Source organism: Lethenteron reissneri, chromosome 17, assembly GCF_015708825.2.
Source record: "Lethenteron reissneri isolate LAM-NWPU_2019-01 chromosome 17, ASM1570882v1, whole genome shotgun sequence".
NCBI lineage: Eukaryota > Metazoa > Chordata > Hyperoartia > Petromyzontiformes > Petromyzontidae > Lethenteron > Lethenteron reissneri.
This window is the reverse complement of record NC_083795.1, coordinates 14884225-14905099: the sequence shown is the minus strand read 5'-3', so window position 1 is coordinate 14905099 and position 20875 is coordinate 14884225. Positions and strand designations below refer to the sequence as shown.

The following is a 20875-nucleotide window of genomic DNA, read 5'->3' as shown; positions in this document are numbered from 1 at the left end:
AACAAATCCCACAAACACAAACAACTAAACATCCCCATCCTACCAGACAAAGCCCACTGAGGTATCAACCTTTTTTCAAAAGTGACCTGGCCACAAATGATATCTCAACAAAGCGGCTGGTCATTTTGACATTTATATCAGCAAAATATTCTAAATAATCTAAACCAGCGGTTTTAAACTCGACTGCAGCCTTGCACGCCTTTGATTCTCTGAAAGGGCATCCCGCACCTCCACTGCTCCGAACGCATGTTGCGACAGGATGGCTTCTGCTGACAGCCGCCGACCAGCTGGTGTGGGGGCGTGTTGAGCCAAGTCCACAGCGACGACTGAACTGTGGCGAGACGACGTTTGCCGTCTCGCTGGGACGCGCACAACAACAACAACGACGTGAAACTCGCCGGGTATTGCACAACTTCACTCACGCGGCACACACACAATCACTCTCGAAGGCAGTGGCTCTTAACCGTTAATGCAAATGTGCACCCCTTTGGTTCTCAATCGTAAAAATATAAATGTATTATGTTAATAAATGCGTAGGTTTGATGAAACAAAGTGGTTGTACTTCCGTGCCCGTGTTGAATTTGTGTTTCGATGATTTTTCCTTCATCAAGCACCCCAGGGGATGCGTGGTGCGTGACGAACCCCCTGGGGGTGCGTGACGAACCCCGTGGGGGCGCGTGACGAACCCCCTGGGGGCGCGTGACGAACCCCCTGGGGGCGCGTGACGAACCCCGTGGGGACGCGTGACGAACCCGGTGAGGGCGCGTGACGAACCCCCTGGGGGTGCGTGACGAACCCCCTGGGGGCGCGTGACGAACCCCTGGGGGCGCGTGACGAACCCCCTGGGGGCGCGTGACGAACCCCATGGGGGCGCGTGACGAACCCGGTGGGGGCGCGTGACGAACCCCCTGGGGGTGCGTGACGAACCCCCTGGGGGCGCGTGACGAACCCCCTGGGGGCGCGTGACGAACCCCCTGGGGGCGCGTGACGAACCCCCTGGGGGCGCGTGACGAACCCCGTGGGGGTGCGTGACGAACCCCCTGGGGGCGCGTGACGAACCCCCTGGGGGCGCGTGACGAACCCCGTGGGGGCGCGTGACGAACCCCGTGGGGGCGCGTGACGAACCCCGTGGGGGCGCGTGACGAACCCCCTGGGGGTGCGTGACGAACCCCCTGGGGGCGCGTGACGAACCCCGTGGGGGCGCGTGACGAACCCCCTGGGGGTGCGTGACGAACCCCCTGGGGCGCGTGACGAACCCCGTGGGGGCGCGTGACGAACCCCGTGGGGGCGCGTGACGAACCCCGTGGGGGCGCGTGACGAACCCCCTGGGGGCGCGTGACGAACCCCGTGGGGGCGCGTGACGAACCCCGTGGGGGGCGCGTGACGAACCCCGTGGGGGCGCGTGACGAACCCCCTGGGGGCGCGTGACGAACCCCGTGGGGCGCGTGACGAACCCCCTGGGGGCGCGTGACGAACCCCCTGGGGGCGCGTGACGAACCCCCTGGGGGCGCGTGACGAACCCCGTGGGGGTGCGTGACGAACCCCCTGGGGGCGCGTGACGAACCCCGTGGGGGTGCGTGACGAACCCCCTGGGGGCGCGTGACGAACCCCCTGGGGGCGCGTGACGAACCCCGTGGGGGCGCGTGACGAACCCCCTGGGGGCGCGTGACGAACCCCCTGGGGGCGCGTGACGAACCCCCTGGGGGCGCGTGACGAACCCCCTGGGGGCGCGTGATGAACCCCCTGGGGGCGCGTGACGAACCCCGGGGGGCGCGTGACGAACCCCGGGGGCGCGTGACGAACCCCTGGGGGTGCGTGACGAACCCCCTGGGGGCGCGTGACGAACCCCCTGGGGGCGCGTGACGAACCCCCTGGGGGTGCGTGACGAACCCCAGGTTATAACAACCACTACTTTAAGGGGCCGTCCATAAATGACGTCACGCGATTTTGGACGATTCCCCCCCCCTCGTCACACGGCGTCACAAACCTCTGCCCCTCCCCCCCCCCCAAAATCATATTTCCATTTTGAAAATAAAACACGCTTCCAATCGCTTAAAACTATTGTTGTCATTGTAGTGCGTATTTAATGTGGCGCTGCACTCTGATGTTGTAGGAGTGTTGTTAACAATTCTATATTTATATTTTTGGTTCTTTCGGTAAAGTCACGTAGAAGGGAAATAATAAAATAATAAAATTATTAAACAATAAAAATGATCACGACGTTTCGACTGCAACACAAGCAATCATCATCAGGTGTGAAATCCACAGCAAGAAATGATTGCTTGTGTTGCAGTCGAAACGGCGTGGGATTTTTTTATTATTTTTTTATTGTTTTATTATTTCCCTTCTACGTGACTTTACCGAAAGAACCAAGAATATGCAGTCACGAAAGCTTTAAATAAAAATTTCATTTATTTAAAGTTGCCCATTTTGATGTGACGTCACATTTCTCACCCCCCCCCCCTCGTCACACATCGTTACAAAATCTCACCCCCCCCCCAGGTTCGTGACGTCATTTATGGACGGCCCCTTAGGATTTACGTGTGTTCGTTGTTGTATTAAGGCTCATGATCTATACAGATTCCAGAAAGATGTAGCGGACAAGAGTTCGGCCTGATAATGAAGATTAATAAATAATGTTTCCTGAACAATTTATAAATTCACATTTGAAGAGTTTCATGTATTTTTAAAAAGAGCGGATCGCCGCCTCATTGGCGGTTGCGCGGGTCACGTGCCCCGAAAGGACCAATGGTGTGGCGGCGTGGCGGGCCCGAGGGTTGCCGTGGAGACGCGTCTCTGAGGCCTGCGCGAGGAGAAGCCCGAGAGTCGCTCAGGAGAGTTAAATCGCCCCGCAGAGAAGGAGCAGAACAACAACAACAAGGACAACAACGACAACAACAACAACAAAACAACGACAACAACAACAACAACGACGACAACAACGACAACAACGACGACAACGAGACGCCAACTTCTTCAGAAGACAACTACCGATCACAGTGACGCAGCGAGGATGTCGCGAGCGCAGGCGGAGGGCGTCATTAAGAACATCATCCGCGAAATCGGCCAAGCGAGCGCGGCGCGGGGATGCTTGGCGTCGGAGACCCTCGTGGCGTTTATGGTGCGGGGCGCGTACACGGCTCCCTGTGTGTGTACACACACGTGTCATTGTTTACACGTGTGTGTGTGTACACGACTCCCTGTGTGTGTACACATGTGTCATTGTTTACACGTGTGTGTGTACACGACTCCCTGTGTGTGTGTACACGACTCCCTGTGTGTGTACACACGTGTCATTGTTTACACGTGTGTGTGTACACAACTCCCTGTGTGTGTACACACACGTGTCATTGTTTACACGTGTGTGTGTACACGACTCCCTGTGTGTGTACACACGTGTCATTGTTTACACGTGTGTGTGTGTGTGTGTACACGGCTCCCTGTGTGTGTACACACGTGTCATTGTTTACACGTGTGTGTGTGTACACGACTCCCTGTGTGTGTACACACGTGTCATTGTTTACACGTGTGTGTGTGTACACGGCTCCCTGTGTGTGTACACACGTGTCATTGTTTACACGTGTGTGTGTACACGACTCCCTGTGTGTGTACACACGTGTCATTGTTTACACGTGTGTGTGTACACGACTACCCGTGTGTGTACACGACTCCCTGTGTGTGTACACACGTGTCATTGTTTACACGTGTGTGAGTGTGTACACGACTCCCTGTGTGTGTACACGACTCCCTGTGTGTGTACACGACTCCCTGTGTGTGTACACACGTGTCATTGTTTACACGTGAGTGTGTGTACACGACTCCCTGTGTGTACACACACGTGTCATTGTTTACACGTGTGTGTGTGTACACGACTCCCTGTGTGTGTACACACACGTGTCATTGTTTACACGTGTGTGTGTGTACACGACTCCCTGTGTGTGTACACACACACGTGTCATTGTTTACACGTGTGTGTGTACACGACTACCCGTGTGTGTACACGACTCCCTGTGTGTGTACACACGTGTCATTGTTTACACGTGTGTGTGTGTGTACACGACTCCCTGTGTGTGTACACACACGTGTCATTGTTTACACGTGTGTGTGTGTGTACACGACTCCCTGTGTGTGTACACACGTGTCATTGTTTACACGTGTGTGTGTACACGACTCCCTGTGTGTGTACACGACTCCCTGTGTGTGTACACACACGTGTCATCGTGTACACTTGTGTATGCAGGCGTGTCATCGTGTGCACGTGTCAGCGTGTCATCGTGTGCACGTGTGGGCACGACTCCCTGTGTGTGTAACACTGTTACACGAGTCCTTGTGGGTGTACACGTGTTAGTGTGTACAACTGTCACGTGCATGGTTCACAGTGCACGGTGCGTACACGCAAATCGTGACTGTCGGGTGGATTAAACGATCACGGCCCGGTGGAGGCCGCGCCAATTGGTGCAGAGAAGTCGACATTCAATGTCACTTGTTCTGTGGAAAGTCTTGTCCCAGCCACGGATACGTGGACTTTCCACCACGAACAGTATAAACAACCGATTATTATAAAAGCGTCGACTCAAATGGAAACGTGGTACAGTAACACTGCTTTGGCGTTACCACAGCGCCATGCCGTGGTTTAATGGAGATGCTGTATGCCGTGCAGAACTCATCTGATCAATTGTTTTCATCTTGCACATGGGACAAGTACATAATTCCGTATACAAGGCAATAGCATTGTTGACATTTACATTAGGCCAAGGTCAAAAGGTCATCACGGCCCATGCCACTGGCACCATTACACTTCGCTATCGTGCCCTTGTGATAGATGCTGCACAGACTGACCGCTAACATCTTGCTTGGTTGCTAATAAAGGGGACCTCTTGCAGTGGCGTAGGTGTCGAGTGTGCAGGCGGTACACCGGTACAGTGGCCCACAGTATCACAGAGACGCAGGCTCCGGGCTAGAAAGAGGCCATAAAAACTTGGACAGAGGGTCCCATTTCATTCCATGCGGCAGAGCCCACGCCAATTACGCTACGCCACTGCTTTGTCACCTTAGTCGTGAAAGCAGGTTGTGAGGAGACATTGCGCAACGGAGCTGATTGGTTGCGCTGTCTGCAGGTGAAGGCCGTGGTTCTTGACCCCCGCAATGGCTTCAACGTGGACCGTACGTTGACTAAGGAGGACGTGCAGAAACTCATCAAGGTAGAGCAGGGTCTGGCTCCACCGTGAGACGCGTGGCTTGAACGTGAGCAGGTGTGGAGAGAAGATCGCGGCCGGCCGCCCAGTGTCGCGGGCGGAGGTGTAATTCCATTATTATAAGCGGTGACAATGCCAAGGGGCTTTGAGAAGCACCAGCCAAGCAAGCATAATTAGTGGCGTGAAGGTGACATGGTTTTAACCGAGGCCAATGTTGAAGGGCCCTGCGGGGAGTTGACAGACATTGGATGAGGAAACATTGTATAGTTCTTAAGTCATTGTTAAGTGTGATTGCATTTATGGGCATGCGTGGACAGGTTTCACTGTTGCCTGTGTACTTTGGACAAACATTTTCAAATATTTTTTTAAAAAGGAAAAGAAATGACCAATTACTGCAGTCAAGGAAAATGGTCAGCTTGTTAGCTGTGTAAATAATGCTAAATATAGATGGGACGGACATGTACATTGTATGGCCTAACGTGGTGAGAATGATGAACGATGAGTCATAGACCCCCGTCGGTAAAAATCATTGTTGATGCTATTCCTGTGCCCTGTTTATCTTTTGCCAACATAAATATGTAGCTATGCGAGGACCGATTGCTGGACAATAGCCGCCCTTCGCTGGAAACCATTAAATGCAGGTGTATTTTGACATGAACTACACAACCCGAGGTGAGTTACACCACAGGAAAGTAATTCGCTGTCATAATTCTGCTTTTTAAATATACCATTACATACTGACCATCCAGAAAAGAACATCCACGTCACATTATTTATGTGTCTGCGATTCCGCACTAAACATTTTTTGCGCTTTTGTATACTAACGAAAACTCTCTAGCAAAAGCTAGTTCCAGTGATTGCCATAATGAGCGTTGATGCCAAATATGTGGGATGGCATAGCTGGATGGAGGAGGCTTTGGAAGTCAGGATATGGGGAAGGAGGACAAGAGGCAGGAAACGAAAGATGCTGCTTGCCGTCCTTAAGGAATGGGGTGGGTGGGGGGGCGGCAGTGATGGAGGGAGTTTTAGCCAGGGACTTGCTGCCATTGGGCAGAGGATTAAAGGAGACCAGAGAGTGGTGAATCGGTGCTGTGGGGATTGTTATTTTTTTAAATATAACAAGCGTAGGTAAATCGAGGCACGGTTGGTCTCTTGTGCGCAGCTGAGTTCCTTGAGGAGCACCGGCGCGTCCTGGAGACCAGGCTGGCGCCCATCCAGCGTGAGATCACGGACAGCCGGGCACGCTCGCGGGAGGAGTTAGAGGCCCTCTACCGCAAGGTGGTGAGCTACGTACTGCTCTCCTCGGGCCTCGGATCTCCCACGCACATCGCCGTCGTCCGTGAGGCCACCGGTAAGGGATGCACTTCACTGCGCTCTGGTTTCTGTGCGTTGGAACGGGGCGCCTTGGCTGGATTCTCACTCATCACTTGTTTTCAAAGTGCACCATTGAAATTGTGACTGTTAAATTCACCTGCATCCGAAATTGCTGGAGGTTGTCATTGTCATCATTATCATCAGCAGCCATGATCTATCCACTGCAAGATGATGGCCTCCCCAAGCTATTTCCGTTCGTTATGGTCTAACGATGCATAACATTCATATAGTTCTCATACACAAGCTGATTTACTTGCTCCATCTCCACGATAGATGCTGTCTCAGACGTGTTCCCTTCTTTGACCAAGCAAAATCGTGTTTGACATTCATTAGTGGTGTCCAGAATCTGATACATTGTATGTATGTGGTCGATGGTACCTTGGCCTCTATATTTTCTATGCTTCTGTTTATAATTTTTGTATATTATATTTGTGTGATCCGTGGCAAATTAGTCACTTGTTATCCTTTATGTGACCAGGAGATGGCATACACCCATTGCGACGCATGACAATGCGTCTTATGCAAGTTCTACTCCTTGAATAGAAAGAATGATTGTGGCATCATTCATTCGTGACATCATTCATTCGTGACTGAAGTATTTCATTTGTTCCAATAATTGGTCCCACTTCTTTGATGATGGTCCAGCTAGGGATGTTGCCCATTTTCATACTGCAAAGGCCAAAGTTTACTTTTTCACGTGTGACATCTGGAATGCATGAGGCCAGATGTCAACGACCTGCTATTTATCTTACCCTGCTGTGAGCAACATTTTGGAGCCTTAGCACAGAAACAGACAAGAGCTTGAATAAGCAAAGAGCAGCCATATTTCAATAATGACGGGTGCCGTTGTGTGCTGTGCAGCGGCGCTGCAGAGCGTTTTTCCACAGACGGACCTGGGCACCTTCCTGGCCATGACAAAAAAAGAAAAGGAACAGCAGCTGACGGAGCTCTCCCTCATCACCACGGGCATCCGCCTATTCAACAAGAAATGTGGCAAGGGAGGGGAGGGCATCGATGACTGTGAGTTCTGTGAACTATTACCAAACCCTGTTTCCCTCACTTCCGACGACAACGTAATCATGTTGTTGATAGTCTCACGTGGTTCGCGTTAATTTGGAACAGAGATTCCTTAAATGTGTTGCACACGTGCCTTTGAGTGGGTCAAATAGAACACAGAGTGAACAGCGCATTTGTACGGTGTACGCCTCGTCACAACTAGTGCCGGCCATCCTCAACGAGGCCATCCCGGCCGCCACCAAGCACCTCGACGCGGAGCTGGGAAGCACACGGCAGCTGGCGCACCGCTACACCGCGATCCTGGAGCAGTGCTCCGATCCGGCCGACCAGCTGGTCCGGGCCGGCATATTCCCCGACACCCTCAGAGAGCTGTTGTTCAACTGTCGGCAGCACGAGTGCTTCCTCAAGATATTGTTGGTAGGAAGTTGGGGGGGGAGGGTATCGTGAGCCTGTGTTTGTGACGCTGTGGGGTGTGGTGGGGAGCGGTAGTGTAGCGGTTAGCGTGCTGCGCTATGAACCCGGACACTCGAGGTTCGATTCCCGATTACGGCCAACACCAGTGACGATTATCTGTACCGGTTTTGGGCCTCCCCTAGGTCGACTCAGCCTCAATTGAGTACCTAGTGCGATTTGTAAAAACATTGCCACGAGGGAGACAAAGGTGTCCGGGCGAGGTGCTGGCGAACCACCCCCTCATGAGCCGTTCTGGCCTTCATAGGTGCTCTCTAATCAACCTTTGCTTGTTAAAATATTGACAGCCAAACATGTGTTTCATATTTTATAATGATAACCTTTTAATCACGTTATTTAAATGTTGGATTGATTTCGGTGTGAAATGTTGCTTACGAATATATGATAAATAATAAATTTCGCAGCTGTATGAATGGTATTGCTTCTTAAATTTTTCCTTTTATCGATCTCCAGCCCTCACAAACCTCACGGTGCACCATTCTGTCATTACCAGCCATCGTTAGTGTGCAATGTGTAGTGGCCCCCTTTAACAAGTGAACGGAAAAATATTAGCGATCACGTAAAGTTGCATCGTGTGCGGCCCGCGAGGACTGGGGTCTGAGAAACACCGCCTTTGCACCTTCTGTCAATTGCATCATTGCCCTGGGTTTTTGCCGACAGGGAGACATGATCACATCGGCCGGAGAGGTGGAGTCTCTGCAGAGCCAGCTGGCATCTCACATGGACGCGCTTCAGGGCATCATCCAGGCCAAGCAGGCCGTGCCCACAACGCAAGTCTACGTACGTCCAGCACGCCTTCGGTGCCGTGTTTGCGAAAGAAATTGGTCGTGAAAGTTTTCATCAACGGAGTCTTTTATTTTACTGAACCATGGTTACAAGTGGACAAAAGTCACCCGGCGTGACGATGACTGCGACTACTCACCATAGGCCAAAGTGCAACTATAATGAGATTAAATTAACGAGTTTGAACGAAGACCAAAGAATATGACTCATGTTACGGAGACGGCAACTCACTTAGGAGGTATATGCATACAGTATTCCCTTGCTAACCGCGAGGCTTAGGTTCCTGAAAACCCCCGCAGTTGGTAAATTCACAGTTGGTAAACTTACGGGAAGAATAGGGTTAGTGGGACCGAGGTCACGAGTGAACCTATGAAATCCCATCTAAATATTATTTACGTTCACTAAAATTAACGAATGAACACAGCACACTAAATAAAGAGAATTTCAGTGACATTTAAGACATGTTTAATTAAGAAAAGTACAGTAAATTAAATTGCATTTACCTTTGATGATGATGGTGTGGCACTTCCATCACCAACACTTGCTCATACGCTTTGGTGCCATACTTAACAAATAATACATATTTATGAAAAAATGTATATCACAGAGTGGCACGCAATATTCGTACAGTATGTGATATTTAAGCACAAAACAGTAATACACAAATCACAAAACATAAAATATCCACATATTTCGTGAGATGGAGCGTGAATCTGACTGTTCGCGGAGGTAGCAACGTGGAGAAGAAAGAGGATTGGGTAGTTACAGACCCAGAGGTGCTTCGAATTTCTCAAAAGAGTTTGCGAGACTTGACGGATGGTACATGCAGCAGCGCCAATTTTGATTGCGCGACTCGCGATTCGCGTATCACTCAAACCGAGATGCTCGCGGTTGGTAAACCGGAATACAGAAGTAAATCCACGTATACTCAAATCTCACAGTTGGTACATTTGCAGTTTACGCAAACTGGCGTATAGACTCAAAATCGTGTATACTCAATTTCACGGTTTCTAAATTTGCAGGTTACTAAAACTTGCGTATTCTCAAACAATTGCTAATCAAACTTGATTTGAAGCTTTCGTGACTGCAGGAATTCCTCTTTGGTTCTTTCGGTAAAGTCACGTAGAAAGAAAATAAATTAAATAATAGAATACGACGTTTCGATTGCAACACAAGCAGTCCTCATCAGGGAGAACACAATTTGAGAGAGAGACAAAACCAGACACAGAAACACACAGGCAAACACACAAGCAGAGAGAGAGAACACAGAGACACAGAGAGAGAGAGACACACAACATAGACACACAGAGACCCAATGTCTCCGTGTAGTGAGAGAGAGGGGGGTGGGTGGGGCAAAAAAAAATTGCCTATTTCTCTAAAATTTACCAGGCTCTCATAGGTACAATTCGCTCTTTCTCTCCCCCGGCCGCTTCGGGCAACTCTCTCTATTTTTTTTTACTAGACTTGCTGGGTCTTTCTCTCCCCCTGCCGCTGCGGGGTGGATTTTCACACAGCTCTCTCATTGACACGCTAACAATGTCTCTGCCCCAGCAGACCCACCTCTCTCTCTGCCCCCCCCTCACTCTCTATTTAAGGCCACGACACAGAGGCATTGGGTCTCTCTGTGTCTATGTTGTGTGTCTCTCTGCGTGTCTCTGTGTTGTCTCTCTGCTTGTGTGTCTGTCTGTGTGTCTCCGTGTCTGTGTTTTATCTCTCTCAAATTTAGTTCTACCTGATGGCGACTGCTTGTGTTGCAATCGAAACGTCATATTCTATTATTTAATTAATTTTATTTCTACATGACCTTTACCGAAAGAACCAAAGAGTAGTTGGTAATCAGGTATACAGAAGTACATCCGCGTATACTCAAATCTCACAGTTGGTAATTTTGTGGTTGGCAAGGGATTACGGTATGCAAATAATTACCAAGTTCACTGGCTGAGATAATAATATTAGGAGGGGTATGGGGGTGAAATTTCTCGTCCCCCACACCAACATACTAACACTTTTTTTTTACCAGGTAAGGCCCATTGATATATACAGTTATTTTCAGATGCAACCTGGCCACAAATTATAGCTCTACAAAGTGACTTATCATGTGGAAATTTACAGTTGCCAAATACTCTAAATGCATATTTCAAAATGTCGAGGGAAAAACCGGAGGACCCAGAGAAAAATGCACGTGACCACGGGGAGGACACGCAAACCCATGTACAGGCGTCAGGGTCGCGATCAAACCCACGACCTGTATACTAGGCGAGGTAGTTAACGTCTCGCCACTGCGGTGCCCCATGTAACAACTAAGAGTGTTTGACTAAATGTTTCACTGCTTTATTCGACTAGACTAAAAGAATGACTCCACAGACTAAGCCTCCACTAGAAATCCACAGGCTGTCATCGACTAGACGATGACGAAGACAAAACAAAAAACTAAATAGTCCACTCTCAGTCATTAGATGTTGGTGTGAGGGGGCATGCAAAATATCCACCCTCCCAAATGTGATCACGTGAGCCAATCTGAATTTGACAAATATTTTATACACAGCCAATTATCATTTTGACTACATCAACCCTGCTGTCCACGCTGCGTGTTGCAGATCACCCTCATTCCCACCTCTCCGCCGCCACCCCTCTCCTCCCCCCCCACACCCTGCACTGTGTGGAATGTGCAGCCTCATTTCATGGCGGTGGCGCGGGTTTGGTGCAGCTTCCAGGACCAGATGGTGCTGCTCAGCGTCCTCAGCAACGTCATGACCAACCTGACGCCCTTCCTGGAGCCTCACGGCCGCCTGTGCCCAGAGACGCTGCTGGTGCCGCTCGTGGGCAGCATCGCTGAGAAGAGCGATGCTCAGAGGCTGCAGGAGGCCGCGGGTGAGCCATTCAACTTGGACCAGTCTGTTGTTTGAATTTGGCGGAATCGCACGTGCGTTTGTCTGAACTTCCCTTCTGGGAAGTGTAACTGTGCCGGCTGCTGTTCCCCGGCGGGGACGTATGTTGTTGTGGTCCCACCTACTGAACCGCCAACGATAAATGATGCTGCGTCAGGTCCAGCGTGTGGTGGCATACAATGGCTGAGGTGACTTTCTTCTCTTGTGCAAACTAAGTGGAAATCATTTACTCTGCTGGCCAGAGGAGCTGGGAAATAAAATTCCAATTGATGTTTGATTCTGTCTTTCTGCACTCGAGGGTAATGATGTCCATTTGTAAAACAATAGCAGTGGCCTGCATACGATGATAGGTTACATTCTGTATTTTTTTGGTGGAAGTAAATAACTTAAACAATATGCCTTATATAGAGTATATGCTTACACATTGCATGAACTTATTTGATTAACAGGTGACCAGGTAAACCCAGCCGATTTCAAGAGCCAGGAGTGGTTGTTCCCCAAGACCACACGAAACCTGGACCGCCTCCCCATCCAGTATCGGGGCTTCTGCGCGTACACGCTGGCCGCCAGAGACACACTGCTTCTGCCAGGTCCTCACTCTCTACTTTGTTGGTGCTGGCTCAAGGGACTTGCTGTTTGCTTGTGCCTGTCGTACACATTTATGTACATTTTGTCTTATTTAGTCAGTCTTATTTAGTCAGTAAGCATGCCTGAGCAGACACACATGTAACACTGATATCCCGGACCCTTCTCTGTGCTCGTGCACGTGTGTGTCGTGCTGTGGGGAGCGTTGGCGAGCTGCTCTACAAACATGGCGACTTGAGTGTGATTCCCACTTACGGCCAACACCAGTGACGATTATCTGAACCAGTCCTGGGCCTCTTCTAGCTCGACTCAGCCTCACATGAGTACCTGCTGCAAAGTGTAAACATCGCCACTCAGGAGATGAAGGCGGCCGGGCGTGGTCGTGGCCACCCATTCCCCTCGTGTGCCATGCCGACCTTCATAAGTGCTACTCACTAATAGCTCTTGCCCCAACAGTCTGTTAAGGCTATTCGGGAATGTTTGTACTTTGTCTTTTATACCGTGACCTTGCAGGCAACACAAACATTGGAGTTCTGAGGCACAGGGAGAAGCTCTACACCTTCTCCTCCAAGCAGGCCGCGTGCGCCTTCGCCAGCAACCCGGACCACTTCGTCGGCATGGTGGCCGAGGCAGCCAGGCGCTCCGCAGAGCTCATTCAGCTGCTGGAACTACACCAGCAGTTCGCAGTCATTACGCCCTACTCCCGGGTAAACACCGTCTGGCGTAAGGTCTGGCTCACATTTTTTTTGACGTTCTGTGAAAAATAAAACAGCACGAAAGCATAATGAGCAGAATATATATTTTCCGATATGCAAATGGGAAAACCAGACGCACGTGTGTGTGCGCGTCAGCCGTTTTGCCCTCGGGACTACAAGTGGGTAGAGGGTGTCGTGTTTTGAAACCGCAACGGTGCCCGTCGCGTTTTCTCGGGAAAGTGTGACTTGCGTTGGTGATGCGGCCCGGCGTGGTGGCGTCGTGGTCACGCAGACACGGGAGCAGGGCGGCCCCGCCGAGACGCCCATCACCAAGTGCGACAGTGGAACGCAGACGGACACGCACATCCTGGAGTCCAGCATCGTGAGGTCGTACGAGTGGAACGAATGGGAGCTCCGGCGCAAGGCCATTAAACTGGTACACAGCGTGACACCAATCAATATTGCCTCATGGCCGTGCGTGGTTTGCTTGGGCACTGGCGATAAAGGCCTTTGTGATTCATCACAGGAGAAATGCAGCTTCTGTTTTCTTTCCGAAATGTTGTAGAGTTATTGCAATAACACTTCTGTAATAAACTACACTAGTATAACCTTCAAACAGTGTTGTCACTGCTCGTATTATTTGTGTACATTTTATTATTTCAAATACAATAACTGATTTATTCTACTTGTAAAGCCTCAGAGAGTGTGCCGGAGGTGGAATTATTACTCTTTCAGAAGAGTCCTACATTGGAATGTTTATCCATTTTTTTTAGGAAGTGCTTGGTATGTGAGGGGAAGCGAGCATACTCAGAGGTGGCATGATGTTAATTCCCTTGTTTGGTATGCAGGAGGTCGTGGGTTCAATGCCGACCCTGACGCCTGTATACTTAGAGTTTGCATGTCTATCTCCCCGTGATTGTGTGGATTTTTCTCCGGGTCCTCCGGTTTTTCCCTCCACATTTATTATCAACATGCGTTTAGAGTATTTGACTGCTCTAAATATCCACATGATAAGCCACTTCATTGAGCTATCATTTGTGGCCAGGTCACTCCTGAAAAAGAGCTATGAAGCTCAGTGGGCCTTACCTGGTGAAATAAAAATATATTAATAGTTTAGTTTAGTTTGATACATTTTTTGATTGGTTGATTTTATTTGTTTACGCGGGTAATAAACATGAGAGGCGATAACACGGAGGGTTGCCAAATCCACTCATCGTGCTACCGTCATCTAGCCACCTCACAGCCCAGCGCGTCCAGGAGTTGGATCCATGACCCGGCGCCTCCAAATCGCCGGGTCACGGGCATGCGCCACCACGCGTCGTGTAACCGTGATGAGTGTCTCCACCTCCCCGGCAGGCAAATCTGCGGCGCAAGGCCACGCACTCGGCGCAGACGGACCTGAGCCACCTGCGGAGGGACGGCGCCACTCAGGTGTACCTCCCGCGTGAGGTGGGCACGCAGACCAAGCGTGAGGGCGCCACCGACGTGCCGAGGCCCAGCGTCTACCTGGCCGGCCTTCGGGGCGGCCCCGCCGGTCAGCCGACGCGCGCCGTGCACGTGGACCTCACGCGCTACCCCGAGCAGCCTTAGTGGGACCACGCCGTGCCACACTGGGCCTACCCTGAACTACGTCACGTAGGGGCTAGGCGTATAGATAACAAAGGTTATTGGTAGCTATAAGGCACCTATAAAGTTGCGTCGTCATTCTTGTTTGCACTTTTGCGTTGAATTGCCACTGCACGAAAAATTATTTTCCTGAGCTGATCTTATTATGTGTAGAGTGCCGTTGCACTCTACCTTGTCGATGGCTTGGTGAAATGGCAACCTACAGATCTACAAGTGTGGCTCGGGCTAAGGCTGAACAGATTGCTGTTGTTGCCGTGCCTCATTAGGTTTTCTGACGTTTGTGTGTGCTTCACCGTGCTGGTTCATGGCTTGGTCAGGGTTTTCCTCGGTCGCAGAAGCACAGTGCTGAAGCGTGCTCAAGTCTCTTCTCGTATTTTTACGTGTTCTTTTAAATATGCAGTGGACCTCCAACTGCGATCACATCTTCAGGCTTTGTACGAATTGGCAGAAAACATTTCCTACAGCATCCTGTCCAGCCTGCTACTTCTGTGTAAATGGTTTAAAATTGTAGTCTTTATACTCACTCAAGTGCCACACTGTTCACACACTACTCATGTGGAGAGGGTCTGTCTCTATTCTTGAATAAAAAAACAAGTTGCCATAACAATCTCTAGAGGTTCCTAATGTCAATTTTTATTCTAGATTTAGAGGCTTGCTTTTCTCTGGTGGGCAGAATTAGCAGAGGCTGTTTTGTTCTCAAGCACTCACTGTGCCGTGCCATGACCACTGCCGCCACCGCCGCAGGCTGTGCGACACCCTGGTGCGGTGTTGCAGCATCAGCAGCAGCACTTCACAGCCATCTGGCTGTCAGCTACAGCTGCTGCTACACCGCGTGATATGGACACACGCTATTATGCAAAGCCACACAATCTACTGGGCACGTGCTCCCCCACCCACTGAGACGGTGATAATTATTTCCCGTTTTGCGTTGGCTAAATGAGGATTATAATGATGTGCTGGACAGTGTCGTGGGATAAGCCACATTATTAAGGCCTTTGGGAGGAGATGTACTGCCTGTGGGGCACGACTTTATATCCTTGCAATTTAATAAATGATAGAAACGATTGGAAAATGTAATTTAAAACATGGAGAAAGTAAAACCGTCATCTCAAAACATCGCCTTTCAATTCTGTAAAACGAATCTGCAGTTCCCCTTGAAAGAGAGACACATGTTGGTAGACTAGAAACAGATTTGTCATAACTGGCAAGCTTCCTGTTGCCCGTGCTGAGGATAGCCTGTTGAGTTAAGAAATATTTAAGAGTTCTGCTTTTTTATGAGGTAGCTGCCAGCCACTGCGTGGTGAGTGATGCTTGTAGCCACGGCTTAATTTCTCAGAATATTGCCCGGGCCGCTGTTTGACTGGAGTAAGCGGTACCCAAACTCGTAGTATCCACAGCCATACCGAGATATTTATAATGGATGTAGTGTGCCGGAGGTGGAATTCATTTCTGGGTCTCTAACCTGGACAGACGCAGCTGAAATGAAACTCAACTGGGGCTTCTGGCGATTTCATGTGTGCCACTCATCCAGCAGCCTGCATTATTTATGGCACAACAATTACTGAGTTTTCCACCGAACCACCACCCTGTTAATATTTTACGTAATTTTTACCGATGCACCTTTGTGTGCCATGCTTTTTTATTTGATTTTAAATTTAGAAAAATCCTCGATTAAAAATTGCACTACTTGACAAGCTAAGTATTGTTTTGTTATTTTCCATATATTTTTTTTGCCATATGTGCTGCGCATTCCAGTTTGTGGGACTTCCGCTGTTAAAAGTTTCTACAACTGCGTTCATCTTCTCCAGTCAGGGCCATCTCAGGCACGTGGTCCTTCCTCCATAAATCAAGCCACAGGTTATGGCACCCATTGACAGTTCTGTCTCCTATACCAAGTGCCCTTTCCTCTGTCCAACAAAACCTCACTCACTCTCAATCATTATTTTCAGTAGGGTCCTGGATCAGGATAAGTGAATTAACATTTTATAGTCATTGGTCAATCAACTGCTGGATGAAGGCTTCCCCACAACAGATTGGGCATGAGTGATGCTTGATTAGATTTCTGCGTGCTGCTCAGTTGCTGGTTGGTGATGGTGATGAAGGGGGTGCACAGCATCGGCTCAGATATCACTCGCCACTGATTTTATCCACGGTTAGGAATCAAGCTGATGTTATTGACGGTTGTGAATCAAACTCAGGTCGCTGAGTTCGTTACAGTGTGTGCTAACCGATACTGCTCTGCATATTCCACCCCTTGCTCCTCGATTCGGGCTGTTGATATAACTTCTTATTGTTGATTTGAAGCTTTCGTGACTACAGGAATCCATACTCGTTGGTTCTTTCGGTAAAGTCACGTAGGTAGAAATAATAATAGATCACGACGTTTCGATCGCAACAACAAACAGACGGTCGCTTGTTGCGACCGAAACGTCGTGATCTATTTTTTATATTTTTACCTACGTGACTTTACCGAAAGAACCAAAGAGTAAGTATTCTTATTGTTGTTTTTGCAAATGGAAGAAACCAGAGCGCTCTGAGACGACCCACGCAATAAAGAGACAACAGTCACAAGCTGACGTCAGCACCTAATTCCCGTCACTTGTCACCTCTCCAGCCCTGAAGCTCTTGAGTTTCGCCGCACAACGCTGCCACGCGCTGCCACGCCCTGGGTTGGCTGCGCGCCGTCACGGAGCCTTGAGTGCCCCGGTCGACCGGTTCCTTCCCATTGGAGTTGACAACCCACACGGAGGTGATCGGTGACTCCTGCGGTACCAGCAGTTGAGTTCTCGAGCGATGTGGGTGTCCCTCCCAACATAAAAATAACTCCTCCAAACACGAAGACAAAGATCCCACGTATAGCCTTAACAGACTGTTGGGTGGCTCGCCATGAGAAGGCAAGTGCTGTTAGCGAGCACCTATGAAAACCGGAACAGCACACGAAGAGGGTGGGTGGCCAGCATCACGCCCGACCGCCTTTGTCTCCCAAGTGGCGATATTTACACACCACACCAGGTACTTATTTGAGCCTGAGTCGACCTAGGGGAGGCCCAGGAATTGTATTCGTGTCGCTGGGTTTGTATCGCAGCGCGCTGACCGCTACACTGCCGCTCCTCCACCACCACGAGCACCTCCACAGCCATGATTTACACCGTCACGACCACTGATTTACACCATCACTACCACACCATCACTACCACACCATCATTACCACTGGCCAGCTGACCCAGCAGTAGAGTGGGTGGCTCGCCACAAGAAGGTTGCGAGTTAAAATCCTGTTTCGGGGGGTTGACTCGGCCCATCATCGTTCCAGGGTCGATAAAGTGCTTACCAGTTTGTGGGGAAGTCAACAGTGGTTGTTCTATAGAGATACTTGCCTCCACTATAGAAATGTGGAATTTCCACGACCCCCTCTGCAGGGCCTGTAAGCAGGAGATGCGAATCGCGTCGATGTCCATTTGAGCAGCAGGAGATTACTTAGAGTTTAACCACAGGTTCATCTCGAGAACACGTGCATACACACGGAGTGGGGGTCCCTAGTTGGATCTGACGATGCAACATCCTTCACAGGTCCCAAAGCGCGGGCCCCCCCTAGCGACTTCACCCCTCCCCCTCCAGGACTTCACAAATGTTCCATCACGAGCGGGGACAGACTCCCCCCCACCCACCCCCGTCTCTTCTTCCCGAGTTCGCTTGGCTCTCGGCCCGTCGTGTGGCAGAGTTTCAAATTAACTGCTGCCCGGCTATGAAAATGAAGGGGTTCGAAGTCTATTATGTTAATAAGAGAGGGCGACGACCCGTAGGTGTTGTGGTCGTGTGCTGTAGGCACTGGCATATCATGAGATCTCAGCCCTTAAGCCGCCAACTTCAAGCAAAGCCAGACTCGGATGTGGAGTTTCGAATTTAAGAAGGGGAGGTTTTGAAGTTCCGGTGGTGGATTAACAGCACGGTGCTACCTTGGCACGGTGAATCATTGCCGAATCTTCTCGCTGGCGTGGGCAGCCGAGGTGTGGTGGCTGGATATTTGCAAGAGATGTGTGTGTGCGGGTGTTGTGTGTTTGTTTGGCTTTAAATGCGCCCTGGAAACGTGGCATCATCCAGGAAATGAAAGAGGGGACACGTCTCGTCACGCGCACAAAACAACAACCGTAGTTCATCACTCAGGGGTGACGTCGCCACGGCCACGTGAAGTGTCAAAGATCCGCTGGCAGGAGGTCACGGAACAGACCCAGGTGGCATGGGTTGACTGACTGAGACGACTGTCAGATGCACCACCTGTGCTCCCCACTGTGCCAACTCTCTGCGTTTTAGCAACCTGGCGCTCTGCTCGTTGTTGTGAGCGTCGCTCCTCTGCCCTCCGTTGTTGCTGGAGGGCGACTGCCTCCAACACCTTAGCAGCGTCCTTCACGAGCCTCCTCCACAGAGGCCAATCTTGAGACACTGCTGCTACCGGTCATCAGCAAGTCCAATCAGTTCCACATCCTTCTGTACCCCATCAGTCCATCTATTCTCTAGCCTATGCCCCATCTATCCCACCGAATAGAAGCTGATTTGGGCATGTGGGCTACATGCCTACAACGACAAACATCCCCTTGTCATCTGCACAGGCTGTGGGGACAAGTGCCAGCACCTTCGAAGGCCGACACGCTCGTCTTCATTTCCCCATCACTGACATTTACACACCGCGCCAGGAGGGAATTTAACGCTGAGTCGACCTAGTGGAGGCTCATCACCGGTTCACGTAATCGTCTCCGACGGTGACTCGTAGCGCAGCGCGCTAACCGCTGCACTCACCGCCTCCCCCTGAGGCGCGCACCGCCGCGAGGACGCGCACCGGCCAAGAGAGCACCACGTCACCACGAGCCACTTGTTTGTTTTTGTCTCCTGAGCAAGGCCAGTCATCCGAAACATCGATACGTGTACTTCTTCGTGGTCGGAGTAGAATACGAATCCCTTTGACCGTGTTCAGTGGCCCCATGTCCACTGTGCACGCGCTAATTCACCTCTGCCAGACCACGTGGCCCCCAGAACGCATCAAGGGCGACACGCTGCGAGTGGCTGCGAGTGGATGATGCTGCGCCCCACGGCTGACGCGCAGTGAGTGCTGCCCCTTCCAAGACGATGTGTGTATGTTGAAAACAAAGTTCATTATGAAGTTCATTGTGTGGCCATCTGTAGGGAGGGGATAAAATACGAATCGGCGAGTGTGGAACGTACGGGTGATATGGCGGTGATGCTGGCACGGGCGGTCTGTACGAACGCGTACAGACCGCCCGTGCTGTCTGCACGACACCCCGGGTGCGTACGAGTAGAGAATCTTAATGAACGCAGCGTAGGGGAGGCGCGCGGTGGCGGGGCGTGAGCTCCGGAGTGCGGCTTGTGTTTAGTTCGAATGCATGTTGAACTTCTTTCGCACCGTACGTAGCTAAGCCATGGCAATCGGAGGTGCACGAGTGCCCCTTCCAGGACGATCGGGGGAACCGGCGGTCAGCGCTCACTCCGACGCGATTTTCTCCGAGCCGTCGCAGCCGTTGCAGCCGCCGCAGTCGCGCCGCGTGACACGGCCTGGCGTTGCGCAGTGGAAATAAAAAACGTGTTTGTTGTGTTCCAAGTCCAGCGAGGAAATGAAAAGGGAACTGTTCTTATTTTTTATTTTGAAGAAGCGAAATGTGGAACCGCTGCGGGCTGCGGTGAGCAATGCGAGCCAGGCAGCGAGACTCCAGGCAACGGGTTTACAAACACCGCGGTGCCCGTGGAGGGGGAAGCGACACAGACAGCGAGGGGCAATTCGGTTGGCACCAAACTCCGCTCCGCGACGTTGGTGGCCCGAGCCAGCGGCAGACATTTCAACATCAACATTGCGAGGGCCGTGGTAGCGCGAGAGGTTGCGCCCCACTCACCCTGTGTGACACCTACCACGTGTGTGTGTCACCTACGCTGTGTGACACCTACCACAGCAATGCCTCACCCACCCTGTGTGACACCTACCCTGTGTGACACCTACCACAGCAATGCCCCACTCACCCTGTGTGACACCTACCACGTGTGTGTGTCACCTGCCCTGTGTGACACCTACCACAGCAATGCTCCACTCACCCTGTGTGACACCTACCACGTGTGTGTGTCACCTGCCCTGTGTGACACCTACCACAGCAATGCTCCACTCACCCTGTGTGACACCTACCACGTGTGTGTGACACCTACGCTATGTGACACCCACCACAGCAATGCCCCACTAAACCTG

At 50.9% G+C, this 20875-nt stretch overlaps 1 protein-coding gene across 1 annotated transcript; it reads left to right on the top strand.

Annotated features, from left to right (window-relative positions):
* The first annotated feature begins 270 nt into the window (after nucleotides 1-270).
* Nucleotides 271-14650, top strand: LOC133343539 (cilia- and flagella-associated protein 206-like). The gene is given in 14 exon segments (XM_061553217.1): nucleotides 271-401; nucleotides 2856-3121; nucleotides 5118-5201; nucleotides 5778-5826; nucleotides 5829-5867; nucleotides 6358-6546; nucleotides 7431-7589; nucleotides 7789-8003; nucleotides 8718-8837; nucleotides 11513-11711; nucleotides 12178-12318; nucleotides 12827-13020; nucleotides 13301-13444; nucleotides 14365-14650. Coding segments are annotated over 13 exon segments (1875 nt in total). The 5' UTR covers nucleotides 271-401; nucleotides 2856-3013; the 3' UTR covers nucleotides 14599-14650.
* Nucleotides 14651-20875: the final 6225 nt, after the last annotated feature.